At 42.5% G+C, this 22111-nt stretch overlaps 1 protein-coding gene across 1 annotated transcript; it reads right to left on the bottom strand.

Annotated features, from left to right (window-relative positions):
• Positions 1-2634: 2634 nt before the first annotated feature.
• DUSP14 (dual specificity phosphatase 14) lies at positions 2635-20929 on the bottom strand. The gene is made up of 2 exons (XM_063296760.1): positions 20833-20929; positions 2635-3982 (listed from the first exon to the last, which is right to left on the bottom strand). The coding sequence occupies exon 2, from the start codon at positions 3870-3872 to the stop codon at positions 3276-3278; it is 597 nt and encodes a 198-aa protein (XP_063152830.1). The 5' UTR covers positions 3873-3982; positions 20833-20929; the 3' UTR covers positions 2635-3275.
• Positions 20930-22111: the final 1182 nt, after the last annotated feature.

Below are 22111 nucleotides of genomic sequence, written 5' to 3'. Positions count from 1 at the left end.
CTTGTTCTTTGTGTCTTCGTTGGAACAAATGGTTAGAAGAACATTATAGTTCTCCTTGATTAGCCAATCACGACTGTAGAATGATAATCAAATTGATAGGTGAAGAATAAATCCAATTATTTACAATACAATAGAGATGATGATGATGATGATGATGAGCCATCCCAAAAGAAAGTGCCACCAGCCTGTATGTCAGGGTCAGTCTCGCTTCGCAGTAAGGCACGGATTCACTTAATAGGTATTAAGGATTTCCGGTTTATTGGAATGGTGGCTGACAGAACGAAAAACGGGAACGGGGTTGCGGTGGTGAGGTGCCCTGTTTATACCCTCTTGCAGGGTCCCGTGCTCCTCCACACTTCATTGTCCCCAATCCCTCTTGATGGGCTCCTTGATGGCTGCGTGGGCGTTTTCCCGGTGTCTTTCCTTGTCCTCTTGGTTCCAGTATGTCCTCCAGGGCACCAGGTGCAGCTTATCGCTCCTTATCTGAAGCCCTTCTTTTCAGCTGTATATGAGTCCATGGGTGTGGGTGCTTTGGGTGCTTGGTTTAAGCACTGTTTTAATTATCTCCTTCCCCTTTTCCTTAATGATCATGATCCACGTTGTGAGGCTCTTTGTGCCTTGCAACGGGGTCATGACACTGTATCAAAACTGGTCTATTTCTACCTCCTAACAAACATACTCTTGATCAAGATTCCAGGCTTTCACCTAATTATGTCCTATTCTGGACTATTCTATGCCATATTATGCCCTTTTACCATCATCCCAATGTTGTCCCATTACTGTTCAACATGGCCCATGAACACACCAGATTCCATTAGTAATTTGGGTGGGTGACAAGACTATGTTCCTAATTCCATCTCACCCACCATATTTCTAAACATCTTGGGGTTCTCCAAGAACCTATGGATCCTTTCTCTTGTTTCTCAGGGGCTCCATTTATGGGTTTATTCCAACCCAATCAGTACTCACATGGGGATGACAATTTTGCCTGGTGCCACTTCAGACAACAGGAGAGAACTGTCTATTTGAATAAATCAGAGCAGGGCTGTTTACAGGTCAACAAAGTCAAGATGGTGGTCATGATGGAGGTAAAAAAGTTGAGACTTCAGTCACATGGTTGTGGCAGCCAGCTTGATTTTTTTGATCCCACCCCACTCAGATACCCCTGAGGCAGAAGAAGGCAATTTCCACCACCCTGTCTTTTTTTGTGGCCTTCATGAACTTCCTGAGCTTGCTTGCTGAAATGGCGTTGTTTCTTGCCCTTTTGAAGTCGACAGGAGATGGAAATTGTAAGTGCAAAATTAAGCACATTGCAATTAAAACATGAAAAAGCCAATATTCCCTTTGAACGCATACTTCTCCCACTCTTGTGATACTGATGCACCATCTCTGAGGCTTTCATGCAATTCACCAAATGTTAAGTACAGCTCTAAAGAAAAGATTTTCTGCATGTAGTAATTTAGCACCTCAGGAAAAAAAACAGTCCAGGAGTCGACTTCCTGCCAGGGGTGTCTGCAGCTGCAGTCAAAAAAGTCAGTTGACAGCCATAAGGATGCAACTGAAGCTCTGCCCACTGGCAACACACACAAAAATGGGTGGATGTTCAATTGTACCATCTTGAATCTTTTGACCATACCCTGTCGGTGCTCCTTGCTATTCTTATTCATTACATGCATTATTTTGTTTTATTTGCTCTTCAAGTAATATATTAATTTAAATTGTGCATTAACAGCCAGTCACAAAGACTAAAGGTGCCATATCTATGAGCATTCTGGGACAAGATGCGATACAAAAATCTCTCATCCTAAGACTCTTTGTATTGATGGTATGTTTTTTAAAGCAAGTTATTGGCTATTAGCTTTCAAAGTTAGGCAGTATCTATGTATGGCCAGCTCCTGGAAAACTGAGAACCAAAGGCAGGACTTTCCAGTGGTGATGCTCAGTGACCTGCGCAACTCATATCCCTTCCATGCAACAAGCAGAAACTCGTATTATTCAAAAGCTGTATGTGATGTATATGGCTAATTAATATCCATACATTGCACACCTTCTTGGCTTTTTGGTGCAGAATTTAAAGAACGTGGTGAGTCTGCAACCATCATGGAAAGACATTGGATATTCTGGATAGAAAAACAGCCCAGCATGAAACCTGGTTGCCTGCAGGGACAGCCAACTATTGCTGCTCAAGCCAGCCCAAATTTTCTAATTTTTAGTCCAACTCCCACTGTCATCCAAGGTTTGGTGGCAGCGACATGGAAAATTATGCTTTCAGCCGCTGAAAAGCTCACCTTAGACCTCCTCCATTCTCTTTGGGGCACCAGGAAATGGGCTTTTTTTAATTAAAGAAATAATTGGCCGGGCTTTTCTGCACATCAAAAAGATCATTTTAATTGTTCACCCCTTTCTACTGAATGAATGCCACTGTTTCCCTCTTTCAGCTTTTACTGCAGCGTTTTGTTGAACTACTTTTATTCATTTCATTAACTATACCCTGAGAATTTGCACTTGAGCAGTTCACAAATGTTCCAGATAAAATAAGTCAATAGATTAAAAAAAAAAAAAAAACTAAATCCCTAATGTAGAGCAGTGCAAATTCAGGAGCAGCTAAGAAAGAAAAAAAAACAATGTAATAGCTAAATTGTCTAAATTATTTTATTTGTGGTAGATTGTCCAGTTGACATTTCTCCCTCCCCCCCACCCGATTTTGTCCCCAAAACTGAAATTCAAAAGCTGAGCTATACATTAACAGAAAGGGATGGAATACCTTTCCGACTAAATACTTGTATTTAAAATAAATGCCTTCTTTCCTCTGTATTTGGAGATGGACCATTACTTTCTTTAAAAATCCCAAATTTTACAGAGTACAGTCACTCCTTATGCAACTGTTGGCCAAGAAAGCATCTATTACAAGTGAGAAATAATAATAATAATAATAATAATAATAATAATAATAATAATAATAATAATAATAATAGCTAGTACATGGGTTGTTTCTTCCCCCATTTAAGTGGTTTGGTGTCATGAATTCTTCTCCTTGAAATGGGCTCGCAAAGTGCGCTTTACAGATGCTAAAGCCAACTTTGCTATGCAGGATGTAGGATTAAGGCCCCCCTGATTAAGAGGTTGCTGGTTTAGTGCTTTGAAAATGCTTCTGAGGTTCAGCTGACACGGAAGAAGCTGGCCCCAAGAGGTGGGGCGCCCTCCGAATCGAGGTGGAACGTCCTCCGTTCTGGACAGTTTGGGTAGCCCCCACCTCCTGCTCCGGCTTCCTCTCCTTAGATCCCCCAATAAGGCACAAAGACCCTCCTCTCCCCCATGTAAACGTCCGGCATCATCCCGTAAGGAGTTTGCACCATTTTAACGCTGTTCCTCCCATACAGCTCCCACTCATAGTCCATCAGCTGCCTCCAGAAGCCCACGTTGGGGCGTATGATGGGGCGCCTTGCCTTCACCCAGTGGTAGGCCTCGTACAAGGTGACGTTTTGGTACTTCATCAGGTATGCAATGCACAGGGTGGCGGATCGGCTCACGCCAGCCGCACAGTGGACCAGAGTGACACCATTCTTCCGGGCAATGCTTTGGATTTTGTCAGCCACGCTGTCAAAGTAAAGGGAGATGGGGGCACTGGGCATGTCGGCCACTGGCACTCGGACATACTCGAAGTTGGGGAAGTTGAGGTTCGGGACTTCGACGGTGGCGTTGATGATGCAGGTGATGCCACGTGCTAAGAGCAGTTGGCGATTGGAGGCAACGCTTCCTTTACTGAGGTACAGGAAGGGTGTGATTTGGGCAATGCCACCCATCGTCCCTTCGGAGTACAAGCGAGGTGTTATTAGAGTTCGTGGGAAAATATAGTGCCTTCGCGCGGTCATAGGAACGATGGCCTGGCTGCTCAGATGTTCATGCTAGATGGACTCCCTTGGCTTTTGTTTTGGTTTGGGTTTTTTTCCTTGATAACCGGCCACGTTCTGCTTTCCTTCACCTGCCAAATGCAGAGGAATACCGACTTTAGAACATGTCTGCACACAGTGGGAAAACAGCCGTAGCTTCATGTCAAAATCGTCCCTGCCTGGTTGTATCTGCCAGCTCTGATTCATGGAAACAATCCAGCCAAATGTGCCAGGCCCTGTGGCAACTGGAAACTATGGGCTTGGGAAATCAGTGGTGCTGGTGGCTCACACCTGATCTGGGATAGTAAAAGCAGAAGGGCAACCAAACAGACCCCTGGTTTCTCCACTCCCTTCCACAGATGTGAACTGAACTGTTTTTCCTAGTCTCACTGAAGCCGTTCCCTGACCCATGAGGACCAAGAAGCATCCTTTAGTTCTTGTTGGTTATTGGGAGGAATGATGTTTCCCTCCACTGTTTTCATCATTTCAAGACCTTCTGCTAACTTCAGGGCTCTGCAAAGGATGCTGCTAACTTCTCATTTTCCAATGGCTCCATTTAGAAGCCAGTTTTGTTGGCACAGAATTCAGCAATAAAGAGATTGGAATAAGTAAACAGTATTTCTGAATAAACAAAACTAGACTGGCCTCAGGGTCTTAGATTTGGGCTAATAATTTGTCCTCCTCTCCCCCAGCTCCCCACTGTTCTCCTTGTCTTAATTTATAGACTTTTCCGATTTCTCAAATAAAAACATGCTATTTTTATCCAGAGCACATCATCAGCCACAGCTACCTGCCTGCTGTGCATTGCCACGACTGACCCGTCTGCCTCTGATCTGTTCATTTATGGTTGCTTGTTCTCTCTGAACATGTTTGTTCTTTTAACTTAAAGGTCCACAAGGAAAAGAAAACAGTGTAAGCCAAAGGGTTACCACCTTTTGTTATCTACTAAGTGTGAAAATTGGCAGGTTCTTTATCCACAGTGATCACCGTGCTAACAAAGCATTCCCTGAAAAGTGAAAGTGTTACATAATTTTAAGGAGGCTTGAAGTGTTTTCTTTCAGGGGTTTTCAGCTGTGATGCTCTTTAGCTCATCTGCTAAGGAATCACCTAAGCCAGCTGATGTCTATATCTCAATACTGCACCTGTTGGATTTATATCTTCCATACAGCTGCTAGAGGAGAAAGAAAACCTGAACCAATATTTATTTGAAGAAAGCTAACTCTGGATCAGATCTGCTCAAATTTTTGAGTTCAGCCAAGGTCAAAAAGGTGCTGCAAATTTTTATTAACACTCCAAATCTTGATAGTTAAGTCAACTTCATTTGGACAATCATTCACACCATGACTGGGAGGATCCAGACTAAACCATGATCTTATGAATGTTCCTTTCTTCTCTGTTCTTTATTTTTATTTCCAATCTTGGTATGCATGGTGCCTACATACCCATCTGGCTAAGAGAAATTTGAAATACATCTTCCTTTCTGAAGTTAGGAGACTTCAGGGGTCTGCATGGGAATCAAAAAGCCTAGATGGCAGCTTTACTTATGCTTCTGTGGCCACCAGCTTGACTTTTTGGACTCCTCCCCCAGACACCCTGGAGACTCTTTTGCTTATACATCTAAATCAGTTTTTCTCAGCCTTGGGAACTTTAAGTCATGTGGACTTCAACTCTCAGAATTCCCTATGGTGGCAGCAAGAATTCTGGGAGTTGAAGTCCACACGCCTTAAAGTTGCCAAGGTTGACAAACACTGATCTAAAAAACTCAATGAGTATCTCAGGTCAAAGCATGCCTGTGCTAGAAAAAGGAGACAACTCTCAGTGTGGTCCTTTGAATTGCAAAACTAAGCTTCTTGTGCTGACTTTCTGATTATGTAACGTTGGTGTCAATTTTTAGTTTTTTATCATGTTTATACAGATAAACATTTTCCAGAATGATCTGGCCCCAGTCTGACCTTTGAAGTCTTCCAATATTATTTAGATTGTCCAGTGGCACCTATCGCAGGGATAAAATAAAATCATCCTTCCCACCAGGGTCAGTCTAGAGCAGTGACTCACACAGAGTTATAATGGGCATTCCTCTCTCTGCCAGGGTGGTGCTATTTTGGCTACATAAGAATTCCCACCAGTTTGTTGTTAGTTAGCTTTACTCATTGACAGTCAAAGCAATACAACCAGCATGTTGTTAAAACATGTGCTGGGTTATGGATATAACTGAGACATCCCAGAAGCATAAGTCATAATCTCTATTTCTTTTTTACCCTTTTAATACAACCTAAATGTAACCTAAATCCTACGAAGGAGCAAGAGGAAATAAATTCTTGACTGAGAGGGGAAAAGCAACTTTATCTTCATGCATTTATTCTTTGTAAGCTGCATTCTTAAATGTCTTCAATTTGGCTTTGTGCTGATGGTGAACGGTGGAGACGTGGAGCTGAGATTTCTGGCCCAGGTCTGCCATTATGCTACTCCCTGCACCCAAAAAATCCCCTGTATAAAAAATGTAAGCCATTGGAAATAAACTGCCAAATTAACACCTACAGTATACCTATTTGGTTGTTATCCAGGCCTCTGTTCTGGAAGGGTGGTTTCATTCCAAACTGAAGTGGCTGCAGGACCAAGAATTTGCATAAGCACCTCATAACTGCCCAGAGTCCCTCTGGTGAGAGGAGATGGGCAGTGACAAATTTGATAATAAAATAATAAAATAAATAAAATAAAATAAAATAAAATAATGGAGGGCCAAGGGCCCAACCTCTCCCCTACCAGCTGTCTTGACTAGACCAGCCTGCTCAGAAAGGAATAGAACCACCATAATACAGAATCTTCAGTTCCCAACCCTCACAGGTGGTCCAGGAAGATATGGTAGTTGACAAGTCTGGTTGTGCTCCCTCCATCCAAGCTCTGCTACAAGTCATCCACAAGAGCAAACAACCCAGGTTCTGCTCCATGCCCATGTCTGAATCCAGAATGCCACAGGTCCAGGTGATCCATATCTTCTGGAGACCTCTGTATCTTTAGGTCTACCAGCTTCTCAACAACTTTCCCCAAGAAGGTTGGAAATGGGAGGGACTTACCCATTACTAATGGATCCAAAGCTCTCCTCCTGAGATGGAGGCAAACCAACCTTTCTTTCAGAGCAGCTGAAATTTCCCCTTCCCTCAAAGAAGGTTGACTGCTACCTGGATCCAACACCAAGTCCACTCCCTGGCCACTTTCACCAGTCAGTTGAGACAGGGATCCAGTCCATGAGTGGTGGAGCTCATATCCCAGGGAGATCCACAGGTATATAAAATGTCCAGACAATATGCCAAGTCATCTCTGCAGACTCCATCCAACTGATTTCCAACTGAGAGGAAATGTGGATGATTTTATCCATGAAATTCCTCACTCACACTGCTGTATGGGACACTGCAGCTTTGAGGTGGACAAACAATGACATCACCCTCATCATTTCCAAGCTTAGCCTCCCATTTACAAAGTACATTATATTGTGTTCCTTGGGAGGTGAATGTAATACAATTAGAACTGCATTAAATGGAATATAAAGGTCATAGCAAAACAGAAATGTTCCATCCAATAATCAAGGAATCTTGACCCCAGCACAAGAATGTGGCACGTGAAAAATTTAGTAAATTCTTGAACCAGGGAGAAATTTTCCCATTCTTCCTCCTTGTTATATTATACGAGTTCTCAGACTTACTAAGGCCCCAGAACTGCTCATAAACTTTGTCCAAATGCACTGCAAAATTTCCATCCTTGAAGGATTGGCGGAGAAAAATATATGGAGAGCTTAGCCATTCATTGACTATTCCAAGAATTCATTCAATATCTTGGGATTCCATGCTTCTAAAATATCAATTCAAAATATTCCATACTTCAAAAGGTATGGAACCTGGGGGTGGGGGAGGGGGACGTTGAACTGAAAAACCAGTCAGACTGTACCACAAAATTTCTAAAATTATTAAAAAGTGATGTCAAACAGCACCACCGTTTGCAGAACACTTTTAACCTGGTTACTCAATTAACCACTTTTCTGCCTTCAGAGAATACACTGAGCTATAAACTAATCAGATGGGCTTGGCTGGAACAAATGAAAAGCTAATGCACAGAAACGCTATCCAAGCCACACATGTTGTGAGAACCCAGCCTCTACAATTAGAACTGATCTGGCTAAGCATGTTGTGAGAACACAGCCCAAATGTGGATTCCCACACTTGGAGGCCACCAGCCATGCCTGCAGGGAAGTAAAATGGTGAAAGCAACTTTACACCACCCACCAGCCCCCCTTCTTATAAGTGCATATGAACATACCTAAAGGGGCAAAGCAGGGTTTCTCAAGCAGGGTTTCGTGACACCCACAAGAGGTCACTAGGGATTCCCTGGGAGATCACGATGTATTTGAAAAATTATTTCAAAGTCGGGCAACTTCACATTCAAGAGGTAAGTTTCACTCTTTCTTTTTAGTTTAGGAACACTGTTAATGCATCTAGACAGGCCTACCCATGAAAGGAATACAATAATTTTGTAACCTCTGGCCTATATTTGAACCTGAATGTGCAGGGGTTCCCCAAGTCCTGAAAAGTATTTCAGAGGCTCCTCCAGGGTCAAAAAGTTGAGAAAGGCTGGGGTAGTTTATAGTGTAACAGCACAGCTGGAAATGGCAAGAATTGAGACCAAGATCATTTTCACAGGGAGCCACACCACACTATTGGTGAACACAGCTGCTCTGGGCCAGGGGCTACAGAACAGAGAACAGGAAATGCCAGCAATGCTCACAGATACAAAATCCTATATTGAGGACAGTCACTCATGGCATCTCTCATTTAGATTACTGTTTCTCGTTCCTACATGGGGCTGCCCTTGAAGACTACCTGGAAATTTAGCTGGTCCAAAGTGCAGAAGCTGGGGTGTGTTCACCTATTATGCCATTGCTGCGGGAGCTGCCGTATTGATCAGCAATATGTTTCCCAGGGCAATCGATGGTTCTGGATGCTCCTTTAAAGCCCTAATGGTTTGGGGCCTGGGTGTGTCAGAGACCATCCTAGGAGTCAGAGAACACCTGCTTGGGATGGGACAGAAGGGAGTCCAAAGGGAGGTGTTCTCTGTAGCACATGGTGTCTGCAGGGTATGGTCAAAAAAATCAAGATGGCAGCCTCAATGGAGGAATCAAGCTCTGCCTGTTTTTTGTGTGTATCTCACAGCTGGGGAGTACCAGGCTGGAGAAGGGTGCTGGATGTTGTGCTATGAGGTGACTGCATGCAAAGAGTTTTAAAAATCAATAGATAGAGTTACTGCTGTCCAAATCATACAGTGTATGTGTGTAGAGAGAGGTTTGAAAAGCCAATAAATACGATTTCCACTGTTCCTTCATCAACAGATGGGTGTGAGAAGGTCACCACCTGCAGTTCCATGATTTGCCATTTGAAAAGACACAATGCTTTTGACTTCTCACAGACGCACACACCCCACAATTCATTGTGCGGCTTAGGCTCTGTGTCTGTTGCTTAGCTCCTTTGTTTGATGCAATTTGATCCAGAGAGCGCCACTGGGTACAGCTTTGCCTCCGAGGAGAATCATTTTAGTTTGAGAATACGAGACTTGGGATCTATGCCAAGCCGAGAACCAAATGCTATCCCTGGGATCTGGGATTAGCAGGGATAGAAATAAACCCCAGACAACAGAATGAGCATCTTCCCTTATTTTTATCTTTCACACGCATGCTGCAACAGCAACAACAACAACAACACAAAGTGAGAAAAATCTGCAGACTTTTAAAATAGCAAATTTGGTAAGAATGACTGCATTTGGTTAGTCCCATAGTCTGGCAGCTAGCCTAGAACAGTGTTTTTCAACCTTGGCCACTTGAAGATGTGTGGACTTCAACTCCCAGAATTCCCCAAGACGGCATACTGGCTACAGAATTCTGGAAGTTGAAGTCCACACATCTTAAAGTGGCCAAGCTTGAAAAACACTGTCCTAGAATATGGAGATTAGTTTTCCCTAGCCTAGCTGGGTTGGGTTTCCTGGAGTTACACTTCCCATTATCCACAGCCAGGCTGTCTTAAGTAAAGAAGTGCAGATAGTGCCTACTTTTAATTCCATCACACCCTGCAACCCACCCAAAGACATTTCCGTGTCCCATGAGGTTCTTTGTTGTTTCCCCTATGAAGTCACAGGAAGGATGTCCTAGGCCCTGGAATACCTGTGTAAAGAAGTCCATCCATACTTCTTGGCAAGGACAGACCATTGGTTCTACCCCACTAGTTTTAGAAAGGGAAAATAAAATCTTTTTGGATTCAACCAGTGTTCAAAATCCAAGCCCTACCCACCGCAGTTGTCCTAGCAATGTCTTATGCCAGCTGTACTTTGATTACTCATCCCAAAGAAAATCCATCTAATGGATGGATTATCCATCCACCTCTAGATCTCACACCAACTTCCTGGCACATAATCAATCAATCAACCAACTTTATATTACTCTCCATTGACTCCCCGTGGGTATGTCCATGAAGTTAATGACGTCAAGCTTTACTAATTTACCTGGAATGTTTCAAGATGTAGGAGGACCTAGCCTAAAGTTGGTTCTAATTAGAACTTGTATGCCCATGTCTGTAGGCATGGGAAGAAAAATCCTGGAAGAAGACAATGACAAATCACTTCTACACTGTTGTCAAAAAAACTCCTGTAGGGAAGTATCCATCAAGTCTCTAGGACTTGGAGATTTTCCTATTGCTCAGTTGGGTGGTAGCACCTAACCAAACTTGATTGTTCTAAAAAAGCTAAGCAAAGTTGGACTTGGTTAGGAGACACCAGGAAATGCTAGGACTGTAGGCTAGACTGATTAGTAAATAAAAATCTGGAAGAAGACAGTGGCAAATCATACTGTCGCCAAAATAATTGGATGCTTTCCACAAAAGTCAGACTTGACTCATGGGCCTCTTTAACCTTTACCCTGTAATAAATGTCAGTTCCTCTGTGATGAAACTAAAGCTATCCTTTTAAAAAAAATAGATCAGAAGGAAGACGACTCTTCAGGAGGCTTCTAGGCTGCAAGTCAGCAGCTTTCCTACACCTGCAGCTTCCAGATATTTTGAACTACAAGTCCCATCAGCCTCCAATGGGAGATCTGGGAGCTGAATTGCCCAATTGGGAAGTAGCTGCTGCCTGCATCTTCCCCTTTACTGCCTGTCTCCCTCTGCCAACCAGACATAACTGAAACTCCAATAAATGGAAATCGTTGACTTATATCCATTAAAAATCCATGTTCCTGGGTTTGGGGGAGGTATGGCAAACTGAAGATGGCTCTGCAAAGCGGAGCTGACGACCACAGCAAAGACCAAGGAACTGGTGAGCAGACCGGTCCCTCGGAAACTCTCCGGATAAGGAGAGGACAGGAGATTGTTCACATGTGCTCCAGATGGCTATTCCTTGTGAGGAGACTGCTGGACAGTGGTTTGCCATGGGTTTGAGCGCCGGGAGATGATTATTAGCCATCTTGCTTGCAACTGCGGTGGACACCAAGTTTGCAAACCTCACTTTCTAATCACTTTCAGAAATTGCCTGTTAACTATTCTAAAGCTATTAAAGACCTTTGGAACAACTTGAAAAGTCTTCATTGGGTGAGTTTATCTTCAACTCTGAACAAAAGAAAATTAATTACAGGCTTAAGAACTTAAGGATTTGAAATAAACAGCAAAAAGCTAAATAACATTTTGATCTAAGAAAGTTACAAATGGATTAAGGGTCCAGATAAATTTGGAATATTGACTTTTACTATAAGATTTTGGAATTAACTATAAAAAATAATGTCTCATGGGAAACGGACTTATTTTGGTTATCCTGGCAATTGCAAGTCATAACAAAAGATAAGGGATGATTTTACAAACTGGACACCAGAAGGGACTAAAGATTTTAAGCAGAAGAAAAAAAATGCAAATCTGATGTCAATTAATACTGGGATTTACAGAATGATACAAAATGTTGTAACATCAGAAATATTAAAGGAGATCTTTGAAGAATGGAGTCAGAAGTTACTAACTACAATATCACCACTGTCAGTAATGATGTCTGCTTCCATGAATAGACTATGTCTAAAAGTTGAAGGAATGTCAAATGTGAAACAAATTCTATCTGATAAAATAGAGAAAGTATAGAATGTGGAACTGCAAGTGACAGGCCAAGAGAATGATTTGGAAAAGGATGCTTTACTGGATATAGAAAAGAAACTGGCTGAAGTTTTTAAAATTAAAAGGGAAATACAAATGATAAGCCAAGAAAATGTTTTCTTAGTGGATCTACAAAGAGGCTTGTTGAAGCCTTGAAGAAAGTTGTGCAATGGGATAAAGAAGAATTGAAGAGAAATCAAATGCTATGACAGTATTTGATTGAATTAAAGATTAAGACTGTTAGAAGTAAAAGGAAGGAATATAAAATTGGTTTATTTGATTGAGGTTAATATAAACCTTTTTTTCCCCCCAATGTTCTGCCAACCCTGTATGGACTTTTTGCTGACACCAGGACTGGAAAGATGATGTTTTATGGATTTGCTTATAGATAAGGGATGGAATATGGGATGAAGAGATATCTGTTTAACTTTATAGGGGGTGAAGAATTACTAAATTTGTTTATACTTGCGATGAAGGTTGGAAGTCACTTCTTTCTATATTCCTTTTCTTTTTCTTTATTATATTCTCTCTTTTCTTTTTTTCTTTCTTTTCTTTCTTTTCCTTTTTTCCTGCACTTTGTATTCTTTCTTTCCATTCTCTTCTCTTTCTCTAAATTTAGTTGGTATTAGTTTTTACCATTGTAATTAAAATTCTTAATGAAATTGTATTTTTTTTAAAAAAAATCCCTGTTCCTCTCTTTCTTAAAGATAAAGTTTGTGGGTTTTCTTTAGCAGGAGAAATTTGCTTTTTAAAGTAAATGACAGGAGGGCTACGGCATCTAGGCTGCAATTATCCACATGACCACAAGATGAGTAAAAGCATCGATTTTCTGGATTTGTCTACTGGTTGTTTGGAATTTTGCAGCCAAGATTTGATCATTCTAGAAGGGAAATCGACTCACGGCTATTTGATAAAAGAGGAATCAGGTCTTTCTGAGGACCGAGGTGAAATAGTATTTAAATATGCGTATATTTAAGTATGGGACATTTGCAATTAGACGCGGAATATCTCAGCTGCAATACAGAGGTCTGACTAAATGAAGGATGAATATTGGTATGGCCTAGTTTAGCCATCACAGCACAATCTCTTCCACGGCTGCTAAATGAAAGAGCAAAATCTGTTAATGCCACAAAATAAGGAGATTCATATAGATTCACGGTTTCTTAAATTCATCTGTTTGGGTTGGTTTAGAAAACCTGTTTGTTGCCCTCTAGCTAAAACTCCTAGGACAACCTGTGCATTACAATCATAAAATACAGTGAGTAATACCAATTAGAAGAACTTAATTTTAAAACCATAAAAGAAGAATAAAATTGTGCACATCAGTAAAAGTATCCAACTAAAGGCTTCGCCTGTGCTGGAAAGTTTGGGCACATTTAAACCAGAAAACATTTGCCCCAGACTGACTTTGAACCTGGAGTCTGAGACGTTCTCGGGGGTCGACATTCTGTATTCGGAGCGTTCCAGTTTTCCAAAAATAGTTTCAGACTGTAATATGAAATGACAAAGCACTAATCCTGAAAAACACACTTCTTCCCCATCTTTCAAAGCCACAGGGAGATCTGAACAATTGCCTTCTGCTTTTAATCCAATCGCGCTTTTCCTGGACAGGAAACTTGAGGTATAAAGCGCAGAGAATAGAGCCTGGCAAATTTTGTTGTATCCAACCACAAATTAAGATTTTTTTCCAATTTTGTTGGGCATTGTTTTTCTGGAATCCAGTATGAAACCCTGCCTTCTACTACTTAAAAGCACATTCAGGATCTTTTTTCAGAAAGCAGTAATGTGCACTGGCTTAAGCATCTACCCAGGACATTTTAAACTCTGAAGGGCCTAGAGGCAGAATATTAATATGAATCTTCCCTCCCTCCCTCCCTGCCCACAACTTTTTTCTCACGGGAATACCTGTTGATGCAGAGGGTTTTCTCAATTTTCTTTTGTCCGTGGAAATCAGTGACCCAGTAACTAAGAGTGAGTGGACAAACCCAAAATCCTGAAATAACACTCAGGTTACATCTCACACTAACCTTACTGTTTTGCTCAAAAAAGGATTGATGCAGCCCTCATTTCAGATGCTGAAACAGATCTTGCTCATTCCACTAAGCCAGAATAGTTGCCCCTATTAAGATAAAGCGCCTCGTGAGTCAAGTTCAACTCCTGCTAAGTATATGTTGCTTTCTTGGAAACAGGGTGTGTGTTTTGACAGTGTCTTCTTTAGGAGTGGCTCTGGAGTTCCTAGTGTAGCCAAGACCACCAAGTGGTCTCCCATCCAAGTACCAACAAGATCCTTCCTGACATAGCTTTTTCAAGATCAGCCAAGTTTAGCTAATTGCCACTGCTTATTACCCTCTGTTGTTCATCTGTTTAAAAAAAAACGATGGGGAAGCTTAGATGTGCAAAGCTGGCAAGCTAAAACTGGTCTCTTCTATAAACAGTCAAGGAAGTATGCACACTATTCACACACACACACAAAGAGGGTTGCAAACAGGTTGTCCACAACAGTGGGAGGTCAAAGAAGTCAATCAGCCCTTTGCATGCAGCACACACATAAGGGGCAGGGCTTCGATCACGTGGTCACCCACCATCTTGACTTTTTTGACCCCCTTCCAGACTGCTCCTGGTTGGTGATGTAGTAAGACTGTGAAACAGTTTTTTTAAAAAATGGCCAATTGCAACTGACATTGGCAGATACATTATTTCTTCAGCGTGCATCTCCTGTAGAGTAATCCTGCATTACTGATAGGCATGAAAGTCAAAATTCTGAAACAACTTCAGTATCAGACATTAAATACAAGTTTAATCCACACACAGCATTAATACACCTTCCATTTCCAGTTTGTCACCCAACAAACTCCTAAATAAGGAACATTTTAAGATTTAACATATATTACGTGTCAGCACATAAAACTACTTTATTAGGCAGTAGTTTATTAAATTTATTAAATGTATTTATATACTGACTTGCTTTTCTAAGCAAGTCATCCCTATAATTCATGGGAAGCATCCAGACTAAGCTGCACTGAAACTAATTAATGAGATTTAAGTTCATTATTATAAGCAATTGCCTCAGTGGTATTTCTCATGAGTAACTCAGTTAATAAACAAAATAGCCATTTTGAAATAGCATTAAAAGACAAACAAACCTTGATTTCAACAGCATTTCAAATAATTCAATGTCTGAATTAAAGTGGTTTCCATTAAATTTAAGTTTGAATTAAAATTCTTTTCTGCAACTAGAGCGCATCTCCAACCAGGCCTAAAAAAATTGAGTGGGAGGACAAAATATTAACTGCACCACTCTTAATCTCAAATAAGGAACAGTTATTTAATAATATATAACTTATCTATTCTTGTTAAGTAAATTAGTTATTAACAGAACTGGCTGCAAGTCTCAGTGGATTCACACAACCCACTAACCAGGGTTTCTCAACAAGGGTTCCATGGACTCCTCAGGTTCTGTGAGAGGTCACTAGGGGTTCCCTGGGAGATCACAATTTATTAAAAAAATTATTTCCAATTTGGGCAACTTCACATTAAGGAGGTAAATTTCATTCTTTATTTTCAGTTTAAGAATACTGTGAATGCATCTGTACAGGTATAATTTTGCAACTTCTGGCCTATAATTGAGCCTGAATGTGCAGGGGTTCCCCGAGGCCTGAAAAATATTTCAAAGGTTCCCCCAGGGTCAAAAGGTTGGGAAAGGCTGCACTAACCCCATACTTTGATTTTATAAAAACAGTGGCTCTGTTCTCATAGCATGCCGAATTCTGCAGTGGCTTGAACCCAACGGCCAAGTTCACCCAAGGCAGGAAGGTTGTATTCCCACAATGTGCTGAGCTAGAAGCTCATAGCATCTTATGGAAATCCAGTTTTCTGTTAACAACAAGTCATGGCAAAACTCTGCCCTTGTGGGAGCGTGAGTGTGTGCAGTTTGCACACTTGAATCAATTACAGATGGAGAAGCAGAAGATTCCTACGGCAGATCACACTCAACTGTCTCTCGATGTGGGACATCTCTAGATAACACGACCGCTGCTGAGCTGGCCCTGGCTGTTGGAGGAGAGATGGATCTTATTTAACTCTGGAAAACAGGTCTTATTTTAGAAGCCAAGCTGTACATGTACAAATGCCACCTTTACTATAAACCAGGGTGTGCTTTGCTGATTGCCAATTTCTCTTTTATCTAAATTGAAGGAATCTTGGAGTGGGAGAAAGCCCTCTTATGGGGGGCACCCAAAGAGAGGTCTGTGGGCTTGGCAATGCCCATGAGCACCCATGTTTCTGCTCTAAAGCATTTTCGCAGAGCATGTGGAAGGCTGGCTGCAGAAGAAACTAATAAAAACCTGGGATTCCCCACTCCCGTTTTATTGATACTATTGTAATTTCTTTGTTTGATTGGGGTGAGCCACCCAGAGTCATTGAGAGTTGGGTGGCATGCAAGTTTAAATAATAGCAATAGCAATAGCACCGTATATCCTTCCCACCGAATAAGAACATTGCCCCTTGGGTTTGGTATTTATTTTATTTTTATTTATTGGTGTATTTATTGTAATTTATATTTTATGATTTTAACCTTGATTTTATTGTAAACCGCCCAGAGTCCCCCTTTCCTGGGGGAGATGGGCGATAATAGAAGTTTGAAGAATAAATAAATAAAATAGCAGTAGCAGTAGCAACAATAAAAAGCGTAGCTCACGAGAGCACTGGATTTGACAATATGGATTTTGTTTCAGAACAACCTCTGGCCCATGGCCTGTTTTATCGATGAAGAGTTTTCTTATCAAGTAGTCGAATGCATTCATCAGCTAAGCACTGCAATCGCACTAAAGCTGGATAGAATAGAAACAAAACAAAACCATCCCCCAAACCATCTATTATTTGAAAAGACTTAAATTACATTGCAGAAAAGGAAAACAAAAACAACCCTAATGTTGTGTGTATAAGAGAATGTCCTATTTCAGTGGTCATCAAGCTCCAGTAGGTTGGAGCAGTGTTTCTCCACCTTGGCAGCTTTAAGCTGGGTGGGCTTCCACTCCCAGAATTCCCCAGCTTAAAGCATGCTGGCTGGGGAATTCTGGGAGTGCAAGTCCACCCAGCTTAAAGCATGCTGGCTGGGGAATTCTGGGAGTGCAAGTCCACACAGCTTAAAGTTGTCAAGGTTGAGAAACACTGGCTTGGGGGACTCTGAAACTTCCATCTTCTAAATGGTACTGGGATGAGATGTCTAAATACATCATTATTTATTAAACAAATGTACCCTGAGCTGGATATTACAGTCGAAAAATGCACCTCTTTCTTCCAGTGTCATTAAAAAAGGGGAGAGTCTCCTTTGACTCAGCTCCTGATGACCTCATGGCCGTGTCCTTTTCTAAACAATAATATGGAAATGTTTTGCCTTCTTCCAGGATGTTTTTACACTGCCCTTTCTAGCTAAAGGCCCAGGATTTCCTGGATATAACAACTTGCACTATAAAGGGAAAATGCCATCTACGTCCAAAAGCCAAACATGAGGCCTTCCCTGCCACCCAAAATTAGAGTGAGCAAATCCATCTCATTTGATTTCTACTCAGTTTCCCATTTTTAAAGTCTTCAGTTCAATCCCTTGCTGTGAATAAATAAGATAGGCTCCCTCTGTGTTGGCATTTTTAAAAAAAGTTTGCATAAACAGATGTACATAGGCACATAGGCTCCTACGTCACATCATTCCAAGGATGTGCACGTTGGGTTGGGGAGTGCTTTTCTCAAGGCTCATTTGTTGCAAATGTTCGCCGTTCCAATGTCTCTGAGACATCCTAACGTTTCTCATGTCATTAATTGGATACGTGTTTCATCTTTCATGGGAGGATGGGTGTACTTATCTCTTGGCTTGGCTTTGGAATGTTTTCCTCTTATCTGTTATGTTCAAGGTTAGTTTCCCATTCTGCATCCCACCATTTGGAAAGTTATCTGCTTCAATGTACAGGTAGTCCTTGCTTAACAACCATAATTGAGACTGGAATTTTGGTTGCTAAGCAAAGTGGTCATTAAGTGAATCCAACCTGATTTTACTACCTCTTTTGTGGCAGTCATTAAGCGAACCATATGGTTTTTAAGTGAATCACATGGTTCTCCATTGATTTTGCTTGTCAGATGCTAGCTGGGAAGGTCGAAAATGGCGATCATGTGACCATGGAATACTGTGATGGTTAAAATGCAAACCGGTTGCCAAGCACCCAAATTGTGATCATGTGACCATGGGGGATGCTGCAATAGTTGTAAATGTGAGCACTGGTTGTAAGTCAGGTTTTTCAGCACCGTCGTAAGTCTGAACGGTCACTAAATGAATGGTTATTAAGTGAGGACTACCTGTATGTAGAATGGAATGTACTTTTCTTTATAGAAGGCACCTTTGGAGAACTACATTACAATGTTGGTGACAGTTGATTGTCAGAATAATTGCATTTCAGTTCGTGTAGGGTTGGGAAAGGCGTGCTTTGGGATTCGCTCACTTTAAAAGAGAATGGCACAGTTTTTCTCAACCACCTCTATCAGTAATAATAGGCCAGAAAAACAGAGGGGAAAAGCTACAGTTTTCAGCCCTCCCAAACTTTAGCAGCCTGCAGATATATTTTGGGTTACAGCTTCCAAAAGGCTTGAGCTAAACCTGGTTTTTGATTGTCAGCCTGAGAACAGGGCCCTTTTTTAAAAAACTGAATCAGTTTTGGAAACAACAACTGAGTTGAGAAGGAGGATAACAATACAGTAAATCAGTGTTTCTCAACCTTGGCCACTTTAAGATGTGTGGACTTCAACTCAGCATGGCTGGCTGGGGAATTCTGGGAGTTAAAGTCCATACATCTTAAAGTGGCCAAGACTGAGAAACACTGCAGTAAATCATAAATATATGTGTATATTGAAAGAGTGTTCAAGACACATTTTTACAGCTTCCAATCCTGTAGTCCAGATGCCAGGGCAAGCTGTGACTCTCCAGATGTTGTACTCCAGATCCCATTAGCCCCAGCCACAAAGTCAATAGCAAGGGATTGAAGGCGCTATAGTCCTAAACAGCCCAAAAGCACTAAGTCTGTCTCTAGTCAAAGCAGTTCAGAACATGCAGAAGAGAGTCAGTGTGGTGTGGTGATGGACTAAAAGTGGGGAGTCCCAGGTTCAAATCTAGCCTCAGCCATGGAGGCTCATGGGGGTGACTTTGAGCCAGTCATTCTTTTTCAACCCAGCCTCCCTTGCAGGGTTGTTGTGGGGAAAAGTAAGAAGAGGGAGCCCTATGTCCACTGCCTCAAGCTTCTGAACAAGGGACAGGATATAAATCTAAGAAATAAATAATATTTTAAGATACCCCATCATTTGCATTCCTACCTCACTCTAATTTCCTGATCTGTGTTTGTTCCCTCTTCGGCTGGATTCTCACACTGAAACAAGCCATAGTGTGTCTGATCTGGCATAATGGGTTGGGTGAACCTAGCCAATTGTAAACCATTGTTTGTGACTTAGCAAGATGGCTTATTTGACTCAACAAAACACAGAATGGGTTGACACAATGCATCCACTCAACCTTTTCCCCTTTGGCTCTCACTTGATAAAATAAAATGGTTTTTTCCCCCCTTCCCATCTTTCTCTCCTACCTTGCCTCTCCAAAATGGGACGATTGACCTTTATTCCCAGGATTTTCCTGAAAGTCAGCAAGCAGGATAGAAACCAAAACAGCCTTTTGGTTGAGGGGATTCTCTATTCAGGATTAAACACTGGTTACTGAAAACAATAAACGCAAACCTTCCTGGAAAGTTTGTCAGAGGCTGGGGATCGTGAAAAGAGCGCCATTCTGCAACTACTGAAGTCAGTAACAAACAACAGATCAACTGCGGTTCCTGGACTAACGCAAACAACAACAACAACAACAGCCCAGGATGGATTGGAGCAGGAGGGGGGGGGGAAATCCAGCATCTCTAAGATACCGTGCTGTTTCTATTTTTTTTAAAAAAGGCCGTATAATTTAATTTTAATTCTCTCCTCCTTTATGCCAGGGAGCAGCAGAGGGCTCAGAAATCTGATCGGGCTAAAACGCTGCTGCTTTCTCATTCTCCCCTCCCAAAAAGTCATCACAAGGAAATGAATTCCATCTAAGAGCTCTACTTACTTTATTAGCTCTTTAAAAGATTTGGGGCAGCCTCTCCCCGCTCCCCAAGGCAGGCTTGAAATAGCCTCCCCTTATCACAAGTACAGGGTATACCCGAGGACCACGTTGCCTCCCCCCCCTAATAAAACTCACGACAAAGAAACAGGCTAGTGAAGACGGAGCAAATGCCCTCTTCCCGCACATCCTGGATTCTTGCCGTGGGAAGCCTACCCAGTTTCACATCGAGCCCTGCTACTTGAATGTTTTGTTTTTCCCAAATCAAACTCAAGCGTAACAACATCGCATTTTCTGCGACCTTCCCGCAGAGCAAACGACTCTGAGATGGAGGGATCGTCAAACAGCTGGACGGTGTTTGCACATGAGAAGCATTCACGCCCCGAAAACCCCCCTTTTCTCCCTCTTCCCTCCCCCCCGACATACTTCCACTCACACCGCCGCTTCCCAAAGCAGCTGCACCCAGCCTTCGTGGGGGAGCTGCATGCATCTGGGGCAATCCCCGCACTTGTCAACACACAGCTTCGCTGCCCCTCCGCTTCACCCCTGCCTGGACTGGACAGAGGTTGACTTTGCTCTGGCTTGCCTGATTTCGGGGGAACGGGGCTCCCCCTTTCACAGGACCCCCCAAGTCACTCGCCCCGTGCCTTACCAGTCCTGGAGATGCGCTGGCCGAAAGGTCCTTCTGTCTCCCGGCTCCCTGCAGGGGCTTATGAATGGCCGGACGCCTCTGGTCTCACCGAGCACTTGGGAATGTGCTTGGGGTTGGCCCTGGCAGCTGACAGCTCACCTCCCTAGCTCCGCCTCCTCTCGCCGCTCTGAATGTGTTTGTGAGTGTGGGTATGTGTCTGAACTACCCAGGGTTACTAAGAGACGGCTGTTTGCGCTGAACCTGGCAAGCGGCCACAGCAGTAGCAACAGCCGGGTGGAAACATGAATAGGATGAGTCAAAGCGAGTTGAGCGATGTTTTCCATCGATATAGGCAAGGTTGGCTCTCCCTATCTCTTCAGGCCTCCGTCTGAAGCCACACTGGCCAGGGCTGAGCCCCAGCAGCTGCTGCAGCATCCCAGGGGCCCCAGCGGTGAAGTCATCCAAGTCCCCTGAGTTTTGACAGAATGGCAGCCAGGTGAGGTCTTCGTCTTCTGTGAATCAAGGATGTGAGGACATCCTTTGTCTGCTTGAGGTGGGAGATTGAGCTGCTGAATTCAGGTGAGAAGCAGGCAGTAGTCTCCCCCACAAAAAAAAAGACAGACACACACCCCTTGACCCAACTCACTTGTCTTGCACGATAGAGATGGAAGAGCCTCTGAAATAATCTCTACAGGTGGGACAACCAACAAGATGATGCCGTGACCAGATAGACCATACACTCAGTCAGGATCCTAGGATGCCCTTTAAACCTCGTTTCCTCTTCCTCCCCCAGTTTCCCACCCCCCCAAATGAAGACACAAAGTCATTCAGCACTATTTCGGGCACTCTTAACATGCTGAGACCTTCTTGAGATACTTGGGTGTTCTCCCCTTTGGTTTTCTTGCTCATTCACAACTTTGGGGGCTCTACCCCCCCTTCCTGTTAACTTCTCATGGATGGATCATGCTATCTGAGCCACACTGGGATCCTCAAACAGAGAACAGATTCACTGTTATTATATAGGATGTGGTAAAACTCATCTCTGCTGGTGAAAGCCTTATGTTTTTCACCCTTCATTGACCATCACATGGAAAGGCTGTCTTGCAGATGAATAAAAGGAGCCTATAAGCTATTAAAATAATAATAATGCAGCTTGAAAAACCTGGAATTTGGTCATTCCAGGAGGACTGCAGGGAGGTGGAGAACTTCCTTCTTCAGCGATGAATTAAAATTCCCATAGAAATAAGAAAATGTCGCACAGACATCTTGTGGGAAGACCAAACCCTTTGGTGCCTAGTGG

Source organism: Candoia aspera, chromosome 1 (assembly GCF_035149785.1).
Source record: "Candoia aspera isolate rCanAsp1 chromosome 1, rCanAsp1.hap2, whole genome shotgun sequence".
Taxonomy (NCBI): domain Eukaryota; kingdom Metazoa; phylum Chordata; class Lepidosauria; order Squamata; family Boidae; genus Candoia; species Candoia aspera.
Note: the sequence above shows the minus strand (reverse complement) of the source record. Positions and strands in the feature narration are given on the sequence as shown.

What these genes read in the sequence shown, in the direction of transcription:
- DUSP14 (XM_063296760.1), bottom strand. Translation starts at nt 3,872, where the DNA reads ATGACCGCGCGAAGGCACTATATTTTCCCACGAACTCTAATAACACCT.